The sequence below is a fragment of the Prunus mume genome, linkage group LG4 (genome assembly GCF_029339155.1).
Source record: "Prunus mume cultivar Tortuosa linkage group LG4, ASM2933915v1, whole genome shotgun sequence".
NCBI classification, from domain to species: Eukaryota; Viridiplantae; Streptophyta; class Magnoliopsida; order Rosales; family Rosaceae; genus Prunus; species Prunus mume.
In genome coordinates, this window is record NC_142701.1 from 4,514,096 (window position 1) to 4,537,972 (window position 23,877).

General features: G+C 37.1%; 2 protein-coding genes, 1 long non-coding RNA gene and 1 pseudogene across 6 annotated transcripts; 2 read left to right on the plus strand and 2 right to left on the minus strand.

The window, feature by feature from the left end:
* The first annotated feature begins 5,038 nt into the window (after positions 1 to 5,038).
* LOC103342967 (acyl-coenzyme A oxidase 3, peroxisomal-like) lies at positions 5,039 to 10,585 on the plus strand. Its single transcript, XM_008246632.3, has 13 exons — positions 5,039 to 5,761; positions 6,232 to 6,349; positions 6,445 to 6,552; positions 6,748 to 6,920; positions 7,030 to 7,129; positions 7,225 to 7,299; positions 7,427 to 7,557; positions 8,023 to 8,158; positions 8,239 to 8,358; positions 9,128 to 9,274; positions 9,389 to 9,493; positions 9,580 to 9,681; positions 10,148 to 10,585. The coding sequence occupies exons 1-13, from the start codon at positions 5,307 to 5,309 to the stop codon at positions 10,394 to 10,396; spliced, it is 2,019 nt and encodes a 672-aa protein (XP_008244854.2). The 5' UTR covers positions 5,039 to 5,306; the 3' UTR covers positions 10,397 to 10,585.
* Positions 10,586 to 11,743: 1,158 nt separating this feature from the next.
* On the minus strand, positions 11,744 to 12,707 carry LOC148917702 (uncharacterized). Of its 2 annotated transcripts, none has more exons than XR_016125811.1 (3): positions 12,194 to 12,707; positions 12,001 to 12,070; positions 11,744 to 11,875 (listed from the first exon to the last, which is right to left on the minus strand). It is a non-coding gene; the product is annotated as an uncharacterized LOC148917702 (long non-coding RNA). The 2 variants fall into 2 exon arrangements; XR_016125810.1 differs by having other exon boundaries at positions 12,001 to 12,073.
* A 76-nt stretch (positions 12,708 to 12,783) lies between these two features.
* LOC148917703 (arogenate dehydrogenase 1, chloroplastic-like) lies at positions 12,784 to 14,723 on the plus strand (annotated as a pseudogene).
* Positions 14,724 to 14,908: 185 nt separating this feature from the next.
* On the minus strand, positions 14,909 to 19,194 carry LOC103342970 (transcription factor VOZ1-like). Of its 3 annotated transcripts, none has more exons than XM_008246635.2 (6): positions 19,036 to 19,194; positions 18,886 to 18,956; positions 17,783 to 18,028; positions 17,505 to 17,666; positions 16,028 to 16,454; positions 14,909 to 15,806 (listed from the first exon to the last, which is right to left on the minus strand). In XM_008246635.2, the coding sequence occupies exons 3-6, from the start codon at positions 18,005 to 18,007 to the stop codon at positions 15,331 to 15,333; spliced, it is 1,290 nt and encodes a 429-aa protein (XP_008244857.1). In that variant the 5' UTR covers positions 18,008 to 18,028; positions 18,886 to 18,956; positions 19,036 to 19,194; the 3' UTR covers positions 14,909 to 15,330. The 3 variants fall into 3 exon arrangements, with proteins under 3 accessions (XP_008244857.1, XP_008244856.1, XP_016652397.1); XM_008246634.3 differs by having other exon boundaries at positions 16,028 to 16,532; positions 19,036 to 19,193; XM_016796911.2 differs by having other exon boundaries at positions 16,028 to 16,532; positions 18,886 to 18,937; positions 19,036 to 19,151.
* Positions 19,195 to 23,877: the final 4,683 nt, after the last annotated feature.

Sequence of the window (23,877 nt, forward strand, 5' to 3'; positions counted from 1 at the left end):
ATTTCAATGAAATCAAAGTAATCTACTAATTTTTCTCAAATCTCAAAAGCATGGATGTTTTTACTAAACTATAGGAAAAGCTTGACTGAACCTATGAATAAGATTGATCAAGCACCCTATCAATTGATCAAAGAGAAAAACTAAAATTAAATTGAACAAATCCATAAATAAGAATTTAACATTAAAGCTCCATCGAAATCAAACTAACAAAACCACATAGTATCTCGAAGGCTTTCCCCCTAGCCTTAGCTAGGGAGTTAGTTCTCCATAACAAAGAACAATAACTCTAGAAAAACAAAGTGTTTTGGGCCAAAAAGCAGAATCCTCTAGACACAGCAAGTAGCTCCCTTTTATATCAGTTAAACCCTAATCCCTTAGGATTTATTTTCTCCTTGAATTAAACTTCTCCACAGTCCTATGCATGCACGTCAGCTTCCTCTTTTGATAAGTCATGGTCTCTTACTCAGCACGTGATGAGTCTCCAATCAATTAACTTAGTTTTCTCTCTTACTTCATCTCTTTTGCAATCCAATAATCTGCCCACATAATTTCAATATTATTTGCCTACATAAAATGGGCCAAAGTCAATGCAAAATAATATTAAACTTTATTTGACCAATTAAAAATATAGTAGACCAAAATAAATAAATTAGTAAATAAATAAGCTCTAAGGGTATATTTTAGGGACATAAATGATGCACTTCACAGCTATTATCATAAGACTATAATTATAATTTAATAGTTAAATTATAATTAAAAGATTAATAATGGAATTAATATTGACATATAGAAATATTGGATTGTGCTTTTAAATACGATTTAAAAGGAAAGAGACAAAATTGCCCAAAAGGCTATTGGGCCTAAGGGAAAAGTGACATAAGATGACATGACTCGAGAACCAAATGGAGCCACAAATAACCATCCAATTGCCTTTTGTATTGTCCTATATAAACTAAGTGTTGGAGAAAATGTAGCAAGGGTTTTTGGTCTTCTACTTTGGTTGATGAGTGATCATCTTTGTATCTCATCTTCCATAAATCAAAAATTGTTCCAATCAAGAAGTAGACTAGCATCCATACTTCTTGATCGTCTTCTCTTCATCTCTAGAAGCATTTGATGTGGTGAGGTAGAGGACTCCAATCTTGGAGCCTTGAGGTGAATGAGTCAAAATCAAGAGAAACAAAAGGCCTTTCCAACAAAGGTGTTCATTCTTGAGAAATCAAGAAAAGGTTATTAAGGGTAAAAGATCTATTCCGTTTTTCTTTTTTCTATTTGTGTTCAAATAGACTAGGCTAAGATACTTGGTTTAGAATGAAAAAAAAGTTTTAGCTCAACTAGTATAAACAAAATGAATCCACCATTTAGAATGTTTTTGTTGTATAGGTTGTGGCTAAAGTTCATTTCCTAAGCATTTGATGCATGTTTCCTTCAAATATTCAGTTAAGTGAGTGGACATGTGTGAAGCATATAAGTGCATTTTCAGCGTTGAAGGCTGGCCTGGGTAGGAGGGGGCTTGAGGCCCTGTGCCGGTTATAGCGGGCTTTGGCAGCCCTAGCAAATGGTAGGGGCTACCAAACCGGGCAAGCCCAAAGATAGATTGAGCCTGAGCTCATGCCCAAGGGCTAATGGTGTCAATCCTACTTTCCGCCAACGGCTACAAGCCAAGTGGCTCGTCCTGGTGTGTCTAATCCTAATTTCTCCTCCAATCCAACGGCTGTTGCTTTTTCATAAAATACCAAAAAATTCTGAATTTTTTTCTATAAATACCTACCAATATTCTTCACTTTCCACACCAAATTTTCTTCACTTTCCAAATTTCATGTGTAAAAATACAAATGTCCTCTTCCATCAAAGTCGAAGGGTTGTGGACAGCCATGGAAGACGTTTTTTTTTTTTTTTTTTTTGTGAGTGTTGGGTCCAAGTTGGTCATTGCTAGATCACAAGCAATGAGATGAAGTTCTCTCATATGTGAAGAAAAATTCATGCCGAATTTTGTGAAAGATCGAGTTCGACTCATACGGAAATGACCTTAGTTAGTAGATGAATTTTTTTGAATAAAGAGTTAGGGAAGTGGAAAGATGCATTGGTAAAAGCAAGGGACAACGTTCGAAGCCGCGAAAATCTTGGCAATGAAGTAAATTATTTGTAACTGCCATTTTATTAAATTTAATGTCCTATTTTTTGAATTTTTCTTGCATTTCTAATTTATTTTTTAAAATTATAGACTATGCAAACACAAATGTGATTCGGTGCCATTGGCCAGGGCAAAAAATCTTTCAACAATCACCAATGTTGGAAGGTTGTGAAAAATTGTTCGAGATTCAAAATTATTCCCATGGGTCCGACCGTTGTGTTGAATGAGAAGCCGTTCCACTATTCACCGGCATCGGATTCACTGTTGGAGTCCCTAATGAATCAAGACTCACCAATCCAAAGGGAGCCAAGGCTTATTGGGAGAAAGGTGGCAAAGGCCAAGTGAATGAGTAATTCGACCAATGATTGTGCAAAAGTTTTGGAGCAAATTGCTCTGAATGACACAATGAGAATTAAGAGAGACATGAAAAGAAATGCTGATGAGAAGGCAAGAGATGAAGTAATTGCAAGAGAAAGGGAGTATGCACACAAACAAGACATCGACAAAAAGGATTAGGAAACCATGGCTATGAATACGAGCCATATGTCCCCTGAAACAAAGTCATTTTGGAAGCTAAAATGAAGGGATGTTATGAGAAGAAGGTTTTTTCGTGTCAATGAACCTAGCAACACCGATTGGTTAAATGATGAAAACCATTAGGCTGTATAGAGAAGTGTTGACATTTATTAATTAGTTGTATTGTTTGTCTTTTATTTAATTAGTTGTATTGTTTGTCTTTTATTTAATTAGTTATATTGCTTGTCTTTTATTTAATTAGTTGTATTTAAAACATTGCATACATCAAAACAAAGCATAATTCATTACAAAACACAAAGAAAGCATAATTCATTAAAAAACACAACCAAAGCATAATTCAAAACAAAACACAAACAAAGCATAATTCAACACAAATCATAATTAAAAACAAAGCATTAAACTTAACTTCATTGACCGTGATTGTTTCTCAGTGCCCATAAGTGCTCTATCAAGTCAACTTGATGTTGTTCATGAATATAAGAATATTGCATTTTTGTATAAGGGTCAATCATACGGTTGATGTAACGACTGTCCCTAATCAACGGTTTGTGCTGCAGTGGTTGTCTATTTGTTCCCACAAGCCGGTCATAAATTCTTGTCAATGTCGTATTCATGGGATCAGGTTCGAACGCCTCTGGTTCATCATAGTCATACTCATCCTCCACAATCATGTTATGGAGGATGATGCACGTCATCATAGTGCTCCGAAGCACATCTTCATCAAACATATGAGCAGGCCTTCTAATGATTGCTCATTGAGCTTGGAGGATACCAAAACACCTTTCCACATCTTTCCTATAACCCTCTTGATAGTAGCAAATGATTTTTCCTTCTTTGATTGGGGATGTGGAATTGTTTTGACGAATGTCGTCCACCTTGGGTAAATTTCATATGCTAGGTAGTACCCACTCAAGTAGATGGTATTATTGATTTCATAGGTGATCTGAGGGGCTTGACCTCTCAACACATTGTTGAACACCGGGGATTGACCGACCATGTTGAAGTCGTTTTGAGATCCCGCAACTCCGAAAAAGGCATGCTAAACCTAAGTTTCGAATTATGCAACGACTTCCAAAATTATACTTTTTTGGCCCTTCATATTCCCCTAATCTCCTTGCCAGACAGTTGGGCATTCTTCCATTGTCAGTGCATACAATCGATGCTTCCAATCATGCCTGGGAAACCTCGAGCCTCAACTTTTTGTAGAAGTCTTTGGAGATCCCTAGGTGTAGGTTTGCAGAGGTAATCCCTCTTGTAGAGAGTTTCGATTGCATCACAGAATTTGACCAAGCTCTCTAGGATAATGGATTTCCCTATTCTAGCAATCTCATCCATTTGGTCTGCACATGCGCTAAACGTCAGCATTCGTAAAGAACCTGTAAGTTTTTTTTCCGGAAGAAGACCCAAAACCCCAATACCATCATACTTCTGAACGAAGTATGCATCATAATTGCAAACATCATGCATGATTTTATTGAACAAATAGGGCTGCATTCTATATCGGCCTCAAAAATCAAAACTAGAGTACAATGAATTTGGAATAAAGTAATCTTCCAAGAGATTCTTACTCCGAGAATACCTACGTCGGTCCACTTTTGGGCCATAATCGAATTGTGAACCACAGTGGTCTTGGCTTGATTGATGGAGCATACCCACTGCCATGACAACTTGATCATCATCTTCTTCCTCCTCCCTTTCTTCTTTAGCTTGTTCGTGTCTTCTTTCTTCATTTTCTTGCTCTTGTCTCTCCAACAACCTCCTCGTATAAGACATTGAGAGTAAAATGTGTTTGCTAAAATCTGAAAAATGAAAGGATAAATAGGATATGGTGTGAGAGGTCTGAGTAGAGTCTGTGCTTTTATTGAGGGATTTAGAAGATAGAGATAACACGTGGCGCAATTTTACATGGTGAAAATCTTATCTGAAATATGAGATTTGTATTTTATAATAAATATCGACACGTGGCAAGCGAGAATTTTATCCAAAAATCTTATCTGAAATTTGAGATGTCAATTTTATAATAAATATGGACACGTGACAACTAAAAATATTATTTGAAAATTTTATATGAAATATGATATGTGAATTTTATAATAAATATTGACACGTAGCAACCGAAAATCTTATCCAAATTAATCGTTTAAGTATACAAAATTTAAAAAAAAAAATTAAAGTGAATAGTAATTGCCTTTTGCCATGACAATGGGTGAACACAACTTGCTTTTTGCAAAGTGCCACTATTTATGTGAATAATGTTTTCTTTCATTGCCATTTGTTATGGCAAATAGGTGAAAATGCTCTAAGAGGAGGACACCAATTTTGGGAATTGGTGATCTGCTCTCATTTTAACATGGGAGAACACATTCTACTATCAATGTCTTCCACGCGTCAGGGGTAGTTGGAATTTTATCGCTTTTCCTTTTCTCTGTCATGGGTAGACGACGGCGTTTTCATGAGGTAGATCTGAAGTGTGCTCTTCGCCTACCCATACCGAACTTACGCGCGTAATTTCCAACTACCCATTCTCTCTCTCTCCATCATCGTCTACCTTAATTTCACACGCACACAAATTGACTGTCTTTCTCTCTCTGCAAAAATTCCTATCCTTAACCCTAACCCTGAAATTCCTCCACCCATGGATCGCGTCACATGGCGAACCCAAGTCCTCTCGAATCATCTCAACCAACCTTCTATGTCCTCGCCTCTCTCCCCCAACCCATGCGTCGGCTTTTCTCCTCCTGAGCTCTCCGAGCCCTTCGAATTCGATACCAAGGAGATGCGCAAGCTCCTGGACGCCCACAATCTTGAGGACCGGGACTGGCTCTTCGGGCTGATGAAGCAGAGCAAGCTGTTTAATCCCAGAGAGGCCGGTGGCCGAGTGTTTGTCTCGCCTGACTACAACCAAAGCATGGAGCAGCAGAGAGAGATGACCATGAAGCGAATTGCCTACTTGTTGGATCGTGGGGTTTTCGAAGGTTGGCTTACGGAGAAAGGGGTCGAAGCTGAGTTGAGAAAGCTTGCGTTGCATGAGGTTATTGGGATTTATGATCACTCCCTTGCTGTGAAGCTCGGTGTCCATTACTTTTTGTGGTATGGGAATTTGGTTTATATCACATTTGTTTTTGCTTGTTTTATCCTTTTTTTTATTGCTCAACATGACTCGTTTAGACTTGTACGTGTATTTTTTCGTTTTCTGAGTATGGTGGCGTAGTCCATCTTAACTGAGGTAAAGACTATTGGTTGCGTTACATTTTATTGAAATTGGAAATAAATTCGTAGTTCTTATTGATCTCAATGTCAATGAATTGAAGCTTAAATGTGAGATACGAATCAAATTGAGCCGAACGGAGGTTGAGTGAGGACCACAAGAAAACTGAAATCAAACACCAAGCAATTGAAGTTGAATGGCATTATTTTTTATTGAAAGGGTGAATTTTTTATTTGGTATAATGGGAACTAACCTTTGACCTCTACAAAAGTGACTAATTTGTTGATTTGGTTGGAATGTCAAGGAAGGAGTTCACTTATTATTAGGTTTTATGTTCATTGATGAATTTCAGGGGTAGTGCCATTCTGTTTTTTGGCACAAAGCGCCATCACGACAAGTGGCTGAGGGATACCGAGAATTATACAATCAAGGGTTGCTTTGCAATGTCAGAGTTGGGGCATGGGAGTAATGTATGTTGAGGTTGTTCAGTCATTTGGTCTGCATTCTCAGGCCTGTAGATGGATGTTTGCATACTCTTTTGCTAAGTTTTCACTGATGTTTTCAGGTTCGAGGAATTGAAACAGTCACCACTTATGATTCAAATACTGGAGAATTTGTCATTAATACTCCTTGTGAATCAGCTCAGAAGTATTGGATTGGAGGAGCAGCTAATGTAAGGATCACCCCCCCTTTTCTTTCTTTTTCCGTCTCTGTCTTTTTTATAATGCAAGGATAACATTAAAAAATGTGCATTTTTTTTAAATTTCTCGCCCTTAATTATACTCCACATCACTGCTGAATTCCTTATAAAGTTCCTCCTCCTGTGCTGTCTGTATACTGATATGGTGCTTTTGTTGTTGATGATTAGCATGCCACACACACAATAGTCTTTTCACAACTCAATATATCTGGGAAAAACCAAGGTGTCCATGCTTTTATAGCCCAGATCCGGGATGCAAATGGTAACATCTGTCCAAACATTCGTATTGCTGACTGTGGTCATAAAATTGGGTTAAATGGTGTTGATAATGGTCGAATATGGTAACGTTCATGTTTCTAGTTTTCATTTCATTTCACTATTAATGTCAATTACAGATTTCTGTAAGTTTCAACACCATGTGACTTAGAGGATTTAGAAATGTGTTTTCAGGTTTGACAATGTTCGAATCCCCAGGGAAAATTTGTTAAATTCAGTGGCTGATGTTTCTCCAGATGGGCAATATCTGAGTGCAATAAAAGACCCAGATCAGGTAGTTCTATTCAAGATGGATATATATGTCTTCCTTTTGTTTAGCCAAAGAAGTTCTCTCCTTTTATCATCCTCTGTTTTTTTCTTGTCATTCAGAGATTTGCAGCATTCTTGGCTCCATTAACATCTGGTCGTGTAACAATAGCAGTTGGTGCAATTTACTCATCACAGGTAATTGGTCATAAGCCTGGTGACAATTAATCATTCTTGCGTCTACGTATTTTTAGGGTTAGGGATTGCAGATATCTCTTACCAGAAATTTCATAATTGATAGAATTATTTATTTCCCTCTGATCAGATAAGTTTAGCAATAGCCATAAGGTACTCACTGACAAGGCGGGCCTTTTCTGTTACGCCAAAAGGGCCTGAAGTCCTATTGCTTGACTACCCTAGTCATCAACAGCGGCTTTTGCCTCTTCTTGCAAAGACGTAAGAATTCTATGGCATTTTTCGTGTCTCAGTTTAATAGGAACTTGTTGGAATAACTGCTTTTGCATGAGTCAAATCGATACTGTCAGTGTAAAATCATTGGATTTTCATTTCCAATTAAATTCTTTTCCCATCACAGTTTCTATAATAGATTTCATGCTTTTAGATGGTGGATACAGTCAACTTACTAGTGTATTTGCTACTTTTGTAACAAAACTGATGGTTCAGACAAATTCCCGAAGTTGCTTTATTTTTGGTGTCACGTGTTTTAAATAAAATTAGTAAATAATAGATATTTTTCTCCTAGATCCTGTGCTTCCTGATCCCTTCAGTAAAATTTGGTACAAATGGTCAACTATTGGTGGTCAAATTATTGGCACTGTGAAATGTTGTTCCATTAAGCATATAAGCCACTTTTTTTAATCCTGTGTTCTTTCTAATATTTTAAATCCTCGTGTGCTTCAGATATGCTATGAGTTTTGCTGCAAATCACTTAAAAATGATCTATGTTAAGCGTACGCCTGAGTTGAGCAAAACAATCCATGTTGTTTCTAGTGCATTCAAGGCTACACTGACCTGGCATAACATGAGAACTCTTCAGGTCAGGAACTGGAATCTAAAATGCAAGTTAAAGTTATTGTTATATTTGGCCTTGCTGAATGTTGTTGACATAAATATCAGGAATGCCGTGAAGCCTGCGGAGGGCAAGGTCTGAAGACTGAAAACCGTATTGGTCCTCTCAAAGGTGAATATGATGTGCAGTCCACTTTTGAGGGGGACAACAATGTTCTGATGCAGCAGGTAGTGTCAAGTATTATAGTCTTCTTTTCAAAATGCAATGTCTTTCTGTTGAGATATGAATTGCTAGCAACTGAAGAAATTTTTTCTCAAAAATAAAATAAAACATCTTATGTGAGCTGTGGTGTGTGCGAAACTTGTTTTATAATAGACTTTTGACATGTACTTAACTGTAGAATAGGGATGGCCTTCTTGGATGGACATTATATTATGTCCAGTCCAATTTATTACTTTGAAATTGATTATCTATTTTTGCATAAAACAACGTGCCAGTAAGGTAACATATGTGTGTGTGTGTGTATACATATATAACACAAATGCGGAAACATTTCTTGCCTAGGTTCAGCGAGCACCACGCTGAATTTTGGCTAGTTTGTGTAACTGTTTTGTTATAAACTTAGAAATTGTCACTATACCTGTCATTTTTCTATGTTGCCCAGTTAACGTGCAATTATAGAGTGGATCAACCCATGTATCATCAATGGTAAAATGTTTTTGTAATTTGAATCTCCTCGGGTAATATTTTATTTGAGTAGGGAGTAAGGATATACTTATCTAAGGTTTAATGGACCTATAGATAAATGATGGCAATGGTCCATTATATAAGCATGATATATTTATCAAAGATTTAATGGACATAGGGATAATTGGTAGCAATATTATAGTAGATAAGCATTCATTTAGTCTCTGAAAAAAAAAATTATTGTTTGTGACTTTTACCGTTCATCAGAATTCTATCTAAAGCAGTGCAAATTTTTGGGTTTTAACTCAGGTCAGCAAAGCACTTCTTGCGGAGTATATAGCAGCTCAAAAGAGAAGTAAACCATTTAAAGCTTTGGGATTAGAACACATGAATAAACCTTGTCCTGTCATTCCATCTCAACTTACAAGTTCTACCCTCCAGAGTAGCCAATTCCAGGTGATCTAATTTTTTTCAAACACTTGGTGCATCTTCAAATCCTATTGGATGCATTGCTTTTTACATTAGTTGATCGATAAAATTTTAAATATTGTAACTTCTTGTCTACATCAGATGGATGCTTTCTGCTTAAGAGAGCGAGATCTACTGAATCGCTTTGCTATGGAAGTGTCAGAACGTCAAAAACAGGGAGAAAGCAAAGAATACTCCATCATTCTGGTGAGCGGTGTCTTCCCTTCACTAAAACTACTCTACTCTTTCTCTCTCTCTCGACTCACAATTTTCTTCACTTTTTCCTGTACCAGAGTTATCAACTTGCCCAAGATCTGGGCAGAGCTTTCTCAGATCGAACAATATTGCAAACCCTCCTAGATGCTGAGGCAGGTGTACCTTCTGGTTCATTGAAGGTAATTCCTAGCAACTGTTTTTGACATTGTGTCTGACATGACACTTGTTGATGATTTAGTCTGAAGATCTGAATCTCCTATGACTAAAGGAGTAGGATATGCTGTCATAAATTGGCTTTGAGTGGGAGATGGGTTGGAAAGGGGTTTAGATTCATAGATGGGAAATAGAACATATGCTCAGGTTTTGTTGTGCCTGAGTCAAAAAAAAAAAAAATCATGCCTCATGTTCCATCTGAAATCAACAATCTGCCTTACTTCTTTTGCAGCCTGACGATTGAGTTAACAGGAGAATTAAATTAGAGTTTCTTAGTAGACTGTCTATATTGAAGTTACTTTCCCCATTGTAATGTTTGGAATACTTTCCTGTATGAAATGTCTGTTACTAATCAATTTCCAGAAGCTATAAAATTATTTTGAGAAGGTGAAATAAATCCAGTCATTGATTACACATTTGTTTCGGCTGCAGAATGTCTTAGCTATGTTGAGGTCCATGTATGCATTGATTTGCCTGGAAGAAGACCCGGCATTCCTCCGATTTGGGTACTTATCAACTGATAATGTTGCTGCTGTGAGGAAAGAAGTAAGCAGACTGTGTGGTGAACTGCGACCACATGCACTTGCCTTGGTCAGTTCCTTTGGCATCCCTGATGCTTTTCTGAGTCCTATAGCTTTTAACTGGATTGATGCAAATTCGTGGTCTTCAGTTCAGCGCTAGCACAAGTCTCAGTTTATCCCTCCCTCATCCCTCATTTTTAATTGAAGAAAACACATTTCATGTGCGGAACTATTAGAATTAGTTGTGTAATAAGTAATCCTGTATGTCATGTAATTTTATAAATTATAGATGGCATCAACTCCAAAATCATTTAATAATAAATGTGTTCGTTCCTTATATTTTTCATCACATCAAGTCTGATGAAGCAATTTATGCCGTTCCACCTACGTCAATCAAACCAAACTATCATGACTCTGTCATAAGAAGTATTTTGGATTCTGTCGAATTTATCATGCAGCTTGCAGGTTTCCCCTTTAGTCAATGTGGTTCAAAAAGTTGCAAACTTGGAATCAAAATTCCATGCACAAATGGTTCTGGGTTCAAGCCCTTGTGGTACTCGTGCATGTTAGTTTTCCCCCACCCTTTCTCCCCTTCCTAACTTTGGCAACAACAAAAACTATTGTCATTAAATTGTAATAATTAATAAAGTAGATGTATTTACCTTAGTGTTTAAAATCAGCAAAGCACCCACTAGTATAGTTGTTTGGAGCAATTGCTTCCCTAGGAAAGGTCCTGGGTTCTAGGTTCAAGTTCTAGTATCCATGTAGTGTGTGTGAGTTTAGTATGTTATGCCCCCTCTCAATAAGAAAGGTCCTAAAAAAAAAATTGTTCAAAATCATATTTCGGTCAAATTTGTCTGGTAAGTACATGGGACATAGTAAAGAGAATGGTTGGTAAGCATTATGATTTTTCATTTTCTAAGACCAAAAGCTCTCCCACTTTTTCTTTTTCTTTTTTGGGCCAAAGTTAGGAAGGTGGAGGTAGATTTTTTTTATACCTATCAAAGTGTTATGAAGGTTTGAATATGAGACCACTAGTCTGCAAGTACATACTATTTTTCACTATGCTAGAAGCGTTGGCAAACCGTCTTTCCTAATATACAAATAATGAGAGATTCTCTAATAAGTATTTTATGTTAAGGATTGGTTACACACTTTTAATCTTGGGCGTTGGATTGCATTTATTAAATGTGTTGGTAGTCTCTTAGATGCAATCCAACGGTTGAGATTAGAAGTATGTAACTAATGCTTAACTTAAATACTTATTGGAGAATGCTCCTACAAATAATATTAGATAATTATACAAGCTAATGAGAATGAGAGTTGGTGGCTATGTTGCAGGGACACGGATAAGGGGACACGAAAAAACAGCACAATGACATAACGACGTGGAAAATCTCAAAAAACTAGGACACGAACACGGCTAGGGCATGACAATTAAAATAATAATAAATCCTAATAAAATTATAATAGTATGTACTTATATTAAAAAAATTCATACTCAATACTTCAATGTCATAATACAACAAAACAAAACAAAATACTCATATTCATAATTTATACATAATAATTAATGCACCACAAAATATGATTGAGCATGAGAGGAGGCCTCCTTTGAATTAGCATTACTCATCGTTCCCTAAACACAATAAAGCACCATATACATATTTATTAACACATAAAACGATTTCCCACCTCATAAAATAAGAATTGGCTTAGCATAAAAAAGAAAAAATGAAAAACGAAACAAAGTGAATGAATTACCTACTCAAAAAGATGCTTCTCGCACGACCAAATTGTTATCAACATCTTTAGTCAACCAAAAATATCAGCTCTGCTACAAAGGAACAAAGGAAAAAAATATATTTAAACAAAAAAATTGAAGCCAGAAATCTGATAAAACTGATAAAAATAAATAAATAAATAAATAAATAAATAAGTCAGACCCTCGCCTCACCTAGAGCAGTTCGTAAGCATTTATTGATATTTCGACTTCCAATAATTTAAAATAAGATGAGAAGAAAGAATATGTGGAGAGGGAGAGAAGAAAATATGGGTTTTTTTTATGAAAGATGCAGCTGGCTGGGAGAGAAGAAAAGCCCACTTTTCAAACTATTTCAAATATGCTCACAACTGTTTCAATAACTATGTTGTGACCCCAGTTTTTGTTTTAAAATTTTCAAAATGGTCCTTGTAGTGTCTTGACTTTTGTTGACCGTGTCCAAAAATGTCTTGATTGTGTCCAAAAAGTGTCTTCATCATTGACCCATATTCAAGCCGTGAGGAGGTGTATTCGGTTTAGGGTGTGTACACGTGTCGCAGACACGTGGAGGCTTCAGCCTGATGGAATGTCCGTGCTGCATACGTTGGCGGCTGGGACTGAAAAAAAAACGAAACACCCTCTCTCCTGCTCCGTGCAACTCCTAAAGACTCAATTATTTCTGAAGCCCATAGCCCTCAAAATAAAAATCGCCGCTATTCACTTTGGGGATTTCATAGTGCCACGAGATCTTAAGCATTTTTGAGAAACAGGAGTTTAGAATTAGAATGATGGAGATGAGCTGTGCTGAGCACCACAATTACGCGGCGGCTTCTCAGTTTATCACTCTCACAGTTGGAAGGGTGTTGGGGCGTTGAAATTGGAGTCTACGCCGATAAATACAAAAGGGTATGAGGCATTGTTGGGTTTGGTGGAGAATACATCTTCTGGGGATAGCTTTGATTTGTATTATGAGTTGTTTATGCACCACGAAAATGCTTTGGAGATATTGGAGAGGTTGGGTTTGGCTTTTGATGCCCTGAAGAATCAGCTTTTTGGGTATTTGCACCAGTTTGTGGGAAACCAATTGTTTGGCAATGGCAATGCAGATAAAGTAGCAGCACCTTTGCAGGAAGATCAAAATGGAACTGCATTGGTATCTTCTTCAACATCAAAAGCTATGAGGTAAAGTTCCAATGACCTTCTGTAATAGACAAAACCAAAAGAAATATCAGATCCAAAACAACACTAACATAAAAGATCTTATAATTAGAAATTTGTTAAAGGATTATTGGAAGAAGATCCATTTTGCTACTTTAAAACTTCTGTAGCTAATGTCAGTGGTTTGTTAACAAATAATTTTACTTGTGTTTTTCAGATGGCAGAATGCTGCTCAGCCACAGGACCACAAGGCACAGATTTCAGATCGTTTTGTTGACAACTCAAGGCTCAAGATTGCAATTGTTGGGTTTGGAAACTTCGGTCGGTTCCTCGCTAAAACAATGGTACGTCAAGGCCATTTAGTTCTAGCCTACTCTCGATCGGATTACACCGATGTGGCTCAAAAATTAGGGGTTGCATACTTCTCCAATGCAGAGGATCTTTTCGAAAAGCGTCCAGAAGTAGTACTGATTTGTACTTCCATTCTTTCAACTGAGAAAGTCCTTAGGTCATTGCCATTGCAAAGGTTGAAGAAGAATACTTTGTTTGTTGATATTCTTTCGGTAAAAGAATTTCCAAGAATTCTGTTACTTCAAAATTTGCCGCTGGATTGTGATATACTCTGTACGCATCCTATGTTTGGACCGGAGAGTGGTAAAAATGGGTGGAATGGTCTTCCTTTTGTTTATGACAAGGTCAGAGTCGGAGGTGACGAATCAAGAGAATCACGGTGCAACAAATTTCTGGACATATTTGCACGGGAAGGTTGCAAAATGGTTGAAATGTCTTGCGCAGAACATGATATGCATGCAGCAGAGTCACAATTCATTACACACACTGTGGGAAGGGTTCTGGGAAAGTTGGGTTTGAAATCGACAGCAGTCGACACAAATGGTTACAAGACTTTGCTGAGTTTGGTGGAGACTACGGCAGGAGATAGCTTTGATCTCTACTATGGGTTGTTCCTGTACAATACGAATGCAATGGAACAGCTAAAAATGTTGGACATGGCTTTTGAATCATTAAAGAAGCAGCTTTTTAGGCGTTTGCATGGTGTTATTCATAATCAAATTTATGAGGAAACACCAGATAAGTCTCAAGTTATGCAGTAAAGAAGACATTGACCATTATCTGAAGGCACGAGTGAGTTCAAATTGCCCCTCCATTTTGCTTCCTCAAGTGTTAGTTTTTTTTTTTGGGTCTGAAAGCCTTAGTTAACTGTATAATGCTTCAACTGGCAGTGGAATTGGGATTTAAAGCATTCCTAACGTTACTGCAGTCGAAATTTGTTTCAAAAAAAGACGCTAAATCTACTGAGTAATTAAATCCAATCTCATTCGATTTTGAGCTTGAATCTAGTGAGTTATCAAGTCCAATTCAATCCACTAACATTTGATACCTAGAATTGGATTGGATTGGATAAGTCATTAAATCTAGCATATGTTGGAGGAAATCAACGTAGAGGTGAACATTTTTCATTTTGAAGGAATTATGATGTATAAATTATAAGGTGTTGACAAGATATCACACCATTTCATAAGTGATTCATCTTCTATTTTTCTTTTTAGTTATTTTTTAATTTTTTCGGATGAACTACCTTCATTTTCATTTCTTTCTTTGACATGCTTTAAAAAATATAGCGAGTTATCCTAAAGATTTTTTCTTACGCTACTACTCCCAGAAAATTACAGAAAAAATAATAATAATAATAAACGAATAAATAAAAACTAAAACCTCACAATACAACCAGCATTAAACACAGAAGGAAAAAGCATTTATGTACATTATCACAAATTTACTGTAATTTTAGCAGGCTGTACACTTCAATAAATTATTGGCATCATTGTCGACCTTACCCCTATGGTTAAGATCTTTCAGAAGTGAAGTTGAGGCAGATTGCAACCATCTAGCATAGCGCGGGAGAACTCGACAGCATCAAGACACTAGGTCCGCTCATCACCCAAAAAAGGTAGAATAACACAAACAATACGTCAATACACAGTGGAAACTCGACAAACTAGAATGTTAGATTCTTCTTACATGCAGGCAAGTTTTCCCAACTAAGTACCATAACAGTCGGTCATATTTGTGGCGATATGATTGTATGAACCACAACACTCGTGAATGTAGTAATTTGAATTTCAGCAAAATGTACATTTCCAAAACATCAGGGTTTAGGTAGTTGACGTTGTCTGATTATGAGAAGAAAAAATATTTCCAGCATCAGCCTTTGTGCTAGCTTTCCCCTTAACAGTGCTTGCATCATCTGTAGGAACCTCAGCAGTGAGCCTTCCCATCTTCTTCTGCAGATCAGCAAGCGGATCACTTGATACTTTTCCTTTGGAACTTTTCTTTGCACTGCCAAACTTGAGCTCCAACCTATATAGTGCACAGGCATCTGAGTTGTTGACCTCATATTCAAACAAATGCCACTCTCTATCGCTTGAAGGCTGTGGGTCCATATAATAGGACCTTTTCTGCCCCCCAAATTCCTTCATAACCTGCTTTCTTGATTCATGCCAACCACGCCCATTATAGTCTGGCAATGACCTCTGCTTTCTATTTCCACTCTCAAAGGCCCTTCTAGGCTTACCAAAAAAAAGCCACTCCCTAATTGTTTCACCATCAAGAAAGGAAAGATCAAATAGCTCTGCAATATTGAAAGCCAATCAGTCAAAAATAAGAAGATAACAAGCTACATCACAATGAACCAAAGAATGACAGCCAACAGGAAAAAGAAACCAAACAGAAAATATAAATAGGTTGATAGTAGTGAGTGATGCGGTAAATGTTCATGGAGGATAACGAACAAGCTAAACCAAAAAGGAATATAAAATATTGAGGAAAAAAAAAAAGAGTATGCCGGCTAACCAGGAGCATTCCATGGACATTTTAGAGTAGCAGCCCCTTCACAATTGGGGATTCCCACATCCTTCCCCTGTGTCTTAGCATTAAGTGCGGCAAAAAGTGAACTATCCTTCAAAGCAATGCCTCCAGGTCGCAAAATTGGAGGCCTTCCAAGAAGACCTTCATTTAGTGCCAAAAGAGCATGACCACTACTGCAATAGTTCTGGCACCTATTTGATGCGGGCCTGGAACACTCCCAAAAAGCACATTTTGGCCCCAAGAAAGCAGATACTGGAGGACATATATCTGGCAGAACATTTGGCACAACATCCTCTTCAGACTGCGTGATATTGTTGCCCTCAATGAAAAGCCCTTCATCTAAGTCTTCATGAAAATCAAAGTGATGATATTTTAATTGAGTAGTTAAATCTGAGTTATCAACCATTGTATTCTGCAAATTGGAAGCAGTGTAGCATTGGTCAAATCCTTGAAATATATCTTCTTCAGGTTCCTTAGAAACAAAAAATTCCTGAAAAGTTGGTCACACAGGGAGATCGTGAATAATCAATCATGAAGCAAGTATACCTACCCTTACATTCTGAACAACAGCATACTGTCAAGACTACATTCTGCGATCATACTGAAGTAAACCACATACTTTAGGTGAACTACCAGCATTCATAATTAATTACATGCCAAAGCAACCAATACGGGAAGTATCACATTCGACTTAAAAAAAATATTGGAAACTTGCACCAAATATCCCGAATATTACAAATGTACTTCTTCAGTAAACTACAGGTCACTTGCATTAGAGCATTATTCACCTCTTCGAGCATATGAACATTAAAAATAAAAGGATTTTTAGTTATTACTAAAAAGATTTGAATAAGACAATTGCAAAGTCAATTAATGAAAAAGAAAAAGAACAAAAAAATGTATCTGTAGATAGGAATCAAGCTGTACTGTCTAAACTAATGGAAAGTTGAATCAAGTATCCTGACATCTAAAATATAGGGGTGTTAAATAAGCTACCACTCAGAATATGTATGAAAACAGCAAATACCATTAGCTTTACCAAATTTAATTTATAAAATAAAATAAAATGATACTGACAAATCAATGCATAAGAGCAAAACCTTTTTATTAAAATCAAATTCTGGGCACTCCAACAAAACCAAAAGTGTGTGAAGTGCAAAAGATGTTATAAAAAAGGATGACAATCAACAATTACAATCCAAGAAAGAAGAAGGAACAAATCTCAATCTATTTGGTTGTCGGGAAGGGTGTATGACATGTAATCATTATCTTCATAAGCCAAAGAAATATAGAGTGTCAAATTTAGCTGAAAATCTCTTTTCCTTACAATCATTCCAAAACAGAATGGGAAAACTATGTTGACCAAATGACAACACATAAAGAAGAACTTCAAATGAAAAGTTAGCTGATACAGCACAACAGTCATATACACATAACATTAACAACAGGGCAAAATATACACCTCTTTAAATGCCAACATATTACTCGAATGAATGTTTAGAAGATCGGATTCTGGCATAGATGGTGGCAGTTGCTTTAATGGACTTGTTGCATCATCTTCCTCATCTAAGTGTTTCAAGACCCGAGCTAACTCCTCCTCGCAAAATGATCCAAGGCTACCACCCTACAGAATTCGCATATAAAATTTTATATATCTACCTAACACTAGTTCACACAAAAGATACAGAATACAGAATACAAAGCGGAAAATTGGTGCGGCCACCAAATTAGGAAATGCACCAGTAGAGAAGATGCTGGGGACGGCTCATTGAGTTCAGCCCTCCACTCCCGAACCATCTGATTCGCTTGTTCCACCAAGAATACAATGTCATCAGTTCCACTCTCTTTCTTGGCAGCCTGAACATTGGTGAGCATCCCTTGAAGGTCTTCCAATCGTGTCTTTGTTTTTTCCTTCAAGAGCTTGTGAGATGGAGACTCACACTTGCCCTTGGAGCCCTTGAGCATTGCTACTCTCTCCTCAAATCCCTACCAAAAAAAAAAAAAACCCCAGAATGCAATGATTCATTGATTTCAACTAAGACAGTGATGGGTTGCTGAGAAACAGCATCACCCTGTTCAGTGTTTCAATCCCTCCCCAAAACCCAAACTCGAAAACAGTGATTGGCTGCTTTTTCCACTAAGAAAACCCTAGTTCAACAAATTGCAATGAAGAAAAAGTGTTCTTCTTTTCCATTATTTTCCTTCTATTCTTTACGCACCCACCAAACAACAAATAAAGATGCCAAAGCTGAATTCATGACCAGAAAATAAAATTTAAAAAAATAAAAAAATAGAAGACGACGAATTGAAGATCAAAAAATCAGCGAGTGTGGTTAAAGAAAAAGACGGTGGTGTTGAGAAATTAGATCATGAGAATGCCCTAAAACCTAGAATGGAAAACCAAAAGCATAGAGAAGCACAGAAACTAACGCCAATTTTACCTGAATGTTTTGCAGACTTTTGGGTTTCGACTCGTAGTAAACATGGATTGAGTAAACATGGTTTTACATATTTAAAGGCAAAATATGCAATATGAGGAAAAAACATGGTTTTACATTTACATCTTTAAAGGCAATATATGCAATATGAGGAAAAGACATTAAAATAATTTATAGGCAATAGACTATTCAAAAACACTTTTCATATGGATGAAGGCAAAAGCATGAACTCGGGATTCAAACCAAGACAAAATTATGTTTTTCGAATGACGAAAGAAAAAAATTACTACAATTCGGTCCTCTCCTATCATAGAGAACTACAAGAATTAGTTAAAGAGATAACAGAAAATCGAGTTAAGAAAAAGAGATTTAAGGAGATAGAAGAAGGAGAAGAAGGAGGCTTACCCGTTGGAAAGGAGAGAAGATCTGCCGCCGGAAATTGTCCCGTTGGAGAGGACTGAGACACGGCACTAAGACTGAGAAAATTTCGAAGAAAATCGAATTAAGAGAGAGAGAGAGATTTAAGGAGGTAGAAGAAGGGAGAAGGAGGCTTACCCGTTGGAGAGGAGGAGCCGCTGAAATTGTCCGCTGGAGAGGAGGAGCCGCTGTAATCGAGATGGAAGAAGGTGAGGAGCGACTCGAAATGGAGGAGAGAATAACACAACCCTAAGGGGGTGTATCAATTCTGACTTTAACGACTTTTTTCAAGTGAGTAACTTGTATAGAGTCCATTTTTTGTTTTTTGTTATGGCAAAAAGCCACTTTTGATTCTCCTAGTGTGTCATTTTAATTTAGTCAATTTTGTCGTTATAGTTTCAATTTGAAGTAATTTAAGGATAATCCTCAATTTATATCAATTTTTGTTGAGATCTCTTAGTTATAGAGGGGTAATTTAGTCAACAAATTATTAAGAAGTCATTCATTTTAAAAATAAATATTAAAGACATAAAAAAACAAAGTAAAATCTTAACATTGAAAAAAAGAAGAAGAAGGTAATGTCACTTTACTACAATAAAGTTTACCGACTTTTAGAGTTCGATACATCAAATTTTTTCGTCTCAGTCACTTACACAAAGTTGATTTTCTTACCACTTTCATATATGCCATCAATCTTTTTGTTAACAAGTCTGTTAACTAATGACATGACAACAAATATGTCATGTAGACTCACTCATACGATGCCACGTAATCCATATATACTATTAAATAAATAAACATTATTTAATTAGTTAAATAAAAAACTTAAAATCAAAATAAAAATCCTTCTCTCTCTCACTCTCTCTCTCACCCTCTGTCCCCATTGAACCTAGAACCCCAGCCAACCTTAATAGTTGAATAGATCCCTCCGATCCACCCCACCACACCAACTCAAACTCACAGACCCCCACTTCCTCGACCCAACCCCCCAATCCCTCCTTCCCCGACCCGCTCTCTCCCTTTCTTCCTCTCTCTTACCCTTTGTTTTTCTCTTTACCCATAACACCCAAGCCCATCCCCATCACACAACCACCCTCCCACCAAGATCCACCCCTAGCCCCACCTGAGACCCATCCAAATCCTCTCTCTCTCCCTCTGAGCAAATTTAAAAATTGAAAAAGAAAAAAATTCTAACACTTTGCATATGAGGGTGGGGTTGAGAGTTTGGGTTTTGGGTTTTGGGTTTAAGGGTTGTGGGCGGTTGTAAGGTAAATGGCTCTGGGTTTTAGGGTGGGAGGAGGAGGAGGGGGAATGGGTTGTGAGAGGGAGAGAGAGAGAGATTTTTATTTTTAGTTTTAATTTAGTTTTTAATTAATTAATTAATTAATTAATTATTTAATAATATATGTGGACCACGTGGCATATAATATGAGTGAGTCTTCATGTGCACATTTGTTGTTACATGCGCTAATGTACTTGTTAATGTAAAGAGTAAAAGATGTAAAGTAGTAAGAAAATCAACTTTGTGTATATAATTGAGATGAAAGAAAATTGATTTATCGAACTTTAGAAGTTGGTAAACTTTAATGTAGTAAAGTGAAAATTACCCAAAAAATAATTCCCACCGCACATCACCCCCTCCTCCTCCCCACCGCCTTGTCCATCAAACCCAGAGCATCGCAATCAACCAACCAATGTTACCACATTTATAATAGGAAAATCACTACATTTATAGGATGCATTTTGAACGAAATTGGCATCCTTATTGCCCACCTCATATGTAGATACTAATAGACCTTCCAACTCTTCCAATTGGTAGACACTCGGTCACTAACGCAATATGACCCTGTTGAATATTAAAGTTGCTTTTTTGGAGCAACAAATACTTACTTTTTCATTTATCTATGTTATTTGTTAGATGGGATAAGTGTCCCTCGGTCTCTTCCATTAGCTCAAGCTATGTATTTTTTGGTTTATGTATCTTTGTTAGATACAAATAGACTCAAGTTGTGTATCTTTCTTTAGTAACCCAAACTCAATTTTTGAGTAGTGATTCTATTGGAGTATTGTTGCTCATCTTTACAAGTGTTGTTTGATCTTGGGCTAGTGTATTTTGTTTTACACTACTTAGGTTTTGTTTTTTCAACATAGTATTAGAGCCACAAGGGTGGTAGTGGCTGTGTCGTTCATACCCTTGGTGAAGAAGATTAGCTATCGGTTCTCTAATGGATGGATTCTTACAATCGGATTACTCAGTTTGGCATAGAGTTGCTCAACCAGTCAAACTACCTGATTTGGAGATCGCGCATGGAGTCTTTTTTAGTAGGGGAAGAGTTATGGGATGTAATTTGTGACACCTTGACCCAATTTTAACTATTTATTTAAATTATTTAATTTAATTAATTATGAAATTTGCTATTAAGATAGGGTCATTTTGGTCACTTCTTAATTGGTAGGATTTTAGGGAATTGAATGGATCATTGCGTAGAGCGCGTTGATACGAGTTTGTAAACACGTAGTGACTTATTGGAGTTTTAACGAAGAAGTTACGATCAACGGAAATGCAGTGGCACAACCGTAAATATTTCAAAGTCACATTTTTAAATGCCCAATTAGATCTCTCTCTCTCTCTCTCTCCTCGACTCACCTCTCTCCCTCTCGTGCGACAACAATAGTCGGCCACACTTTGGTAGCGCTTCCTCCTCTCAAGCACCATTTAAAGGATTGGGCGGAATACAAAACGACTACCCAACATCCTCTTCCCACCCCACCCTTCCTCCGCTTAGCTAATCATCCCAATAAAAAACGCAAAAATAGGCTAGTTTTACCTAACTTTCCTCTATTTTGGGACGATTCCAACCACCATTTTATTGATCCAAGTATGCTTTCTCATCCTTTCAATGTGATCTAGTTGATGGTTGGGTTGGTTAGGGTCGATTTTGAAGTTTTGAAACACAATTTGAAACCTAAGTTTTGGCCAATTTTAGACTCTAGTTTCCTGCAAGTTCGACCACTTTTTGGCCGTGGCCCAAGAATAAAGTTGCTCCACTAGTTGTCGGGATCACGTAGATATAGGTATTGATGGTTGTTTTGAGAATTTTCCAGTCGTTGGAATTTTCTCAAGCCACGGCAGCGCGTGGGTATCCATTTGGTCTCTAAAATTTTCCCCCATGTCGTCCCGAGCACTACGGTATGCTCGGATTTGAATTTGGTTATCGTTGAAAGGTCGATTGGATTTACTCATATTAGGTGTTATCCGGGTTCGATATGTTCGGACCTTTGAATCGGCTTCATTCTATATATGTTGATCTAGGTACCTCTGAAGAATCATGTAGGAATTCGGGGATCAAGAATCGAGTCCCGGATGCTCCGATTCAATGACTCAAAGTTTGCGTAAAATAGTGACGTCTGATTGTGCGATCGTGAGCGATCCTACCACTCGATCTGGACTAAACTTGTAGGACGTGTTTAAGAAAAATTGTTGAGCCCGTAGGAACTTTCGGATTGGAAATCGAGGTCGTGAGCCCAACGGGACGTTTGACCAAATTTGGGAAGTTTGACACACATTGACCAAGCGTCTTCCGAGGTTATTCCACCATTCGAAACACGTAGTTGGATCTTAGGAACTTCTCGTTCATCGTTCACACACTTGGAATCCCAGGAAAACTAGGAATTTATTTTAAAGTTCTCATTCGAAGTATTTTATTTTAATCTAGTCCTCAACAGGCGGGACCGTCTCAGGGGCAAGCGTACTTTGGATTATATGTGAGTGGACTTTATTTTTAAATAATAATCTTTATTTTCAAGACGCAAAACTATGCATAATGAGTTATATGATTATTGAGCCTATTATATATTTAATGTGGAAATATAATATTGTTATAAAAGTATTGGTAGTATATTTGGATATTTGTAGATTGTGATTATCTTGAATTGATATATGCTATTTTTGAGAGTTATTATCTATACTTTAATGTGTGTTGGGTACAGGGGAGTGTTGGAAAGAGTTTATGGAATGTGATTTGGGTTGTGGTTTAAGTCAGTTTTGAGTGCTTGTTCTTGTTCATGGAATGACTTAAGTAAGTTTTAAGTCAGTTTTGAGTTTATGGAACGTACAGATACTTCATTCTTGTTCATCGCTGAGGATCTCTTCCGCATCACATACACCCAGCACGCGTTTTGGGTGAGAGTAGTTTAGAGAAAATGGGAAAGGTTTTGAGTGGGATGGGTATTAGTATACCATTAACGAGAATATGGATTTCACTTTGGTTTTGACTTATATACATCGGTTTTGAATGCATACCCTTTTTAGCATCGTTTTCCAAATGGTGGGGTTAGTATGTTGTTTTTAACTATGTGAAAACTTTGTTTTTGTCCACTCACAAGTTTTCTGTTTTACGCCCTAGGCAGTAGTTGAGTTGAGTCGAGCGGCTAAGCCCAGATCTTACTTTCTGAGCCTCAGTTTCTGTAGGACAATCTTTACTTGTTTTTATTTTTGTTGAACTCCTTTCATTGTCAATTGAATTTCTTTAGATATGCTCTGTTATCGCCAATGCTAGGGTTGGATGTAAGGCCAGATGCCTATTATGTAAATTGTGTGCTTCTAGATTGTACGCTGCTGGTTGGGACTTATTAATGTATTTTCTACAGGTTGAGAAATTTGGGAAATGTCCGTTTTTCAGGAGAGACTTTGCCGAAATTTGCAATAGAAAATCTCGTCATTCTTTAATAAGTGGGCCCAACATCGATTAGTGTCGAAAAAACCCTTTGAATTAAATCGTAGATTAGAAATTCGGGAAAGGTCCTCATAATTGGTAGTTCTAATACAACAAACATGAAGATAATGCAGAAAGCAGTGAAGAATTGAAGAAGTAGACAAGGACAAATGCTAAGTCTAAGTTTGTGTGGCAAATCAGCTCAAGGTGATCTCTGGGCCCATTTTTTAAGATTAAACTAGACTTTCTCACGATTCAGCAAGTC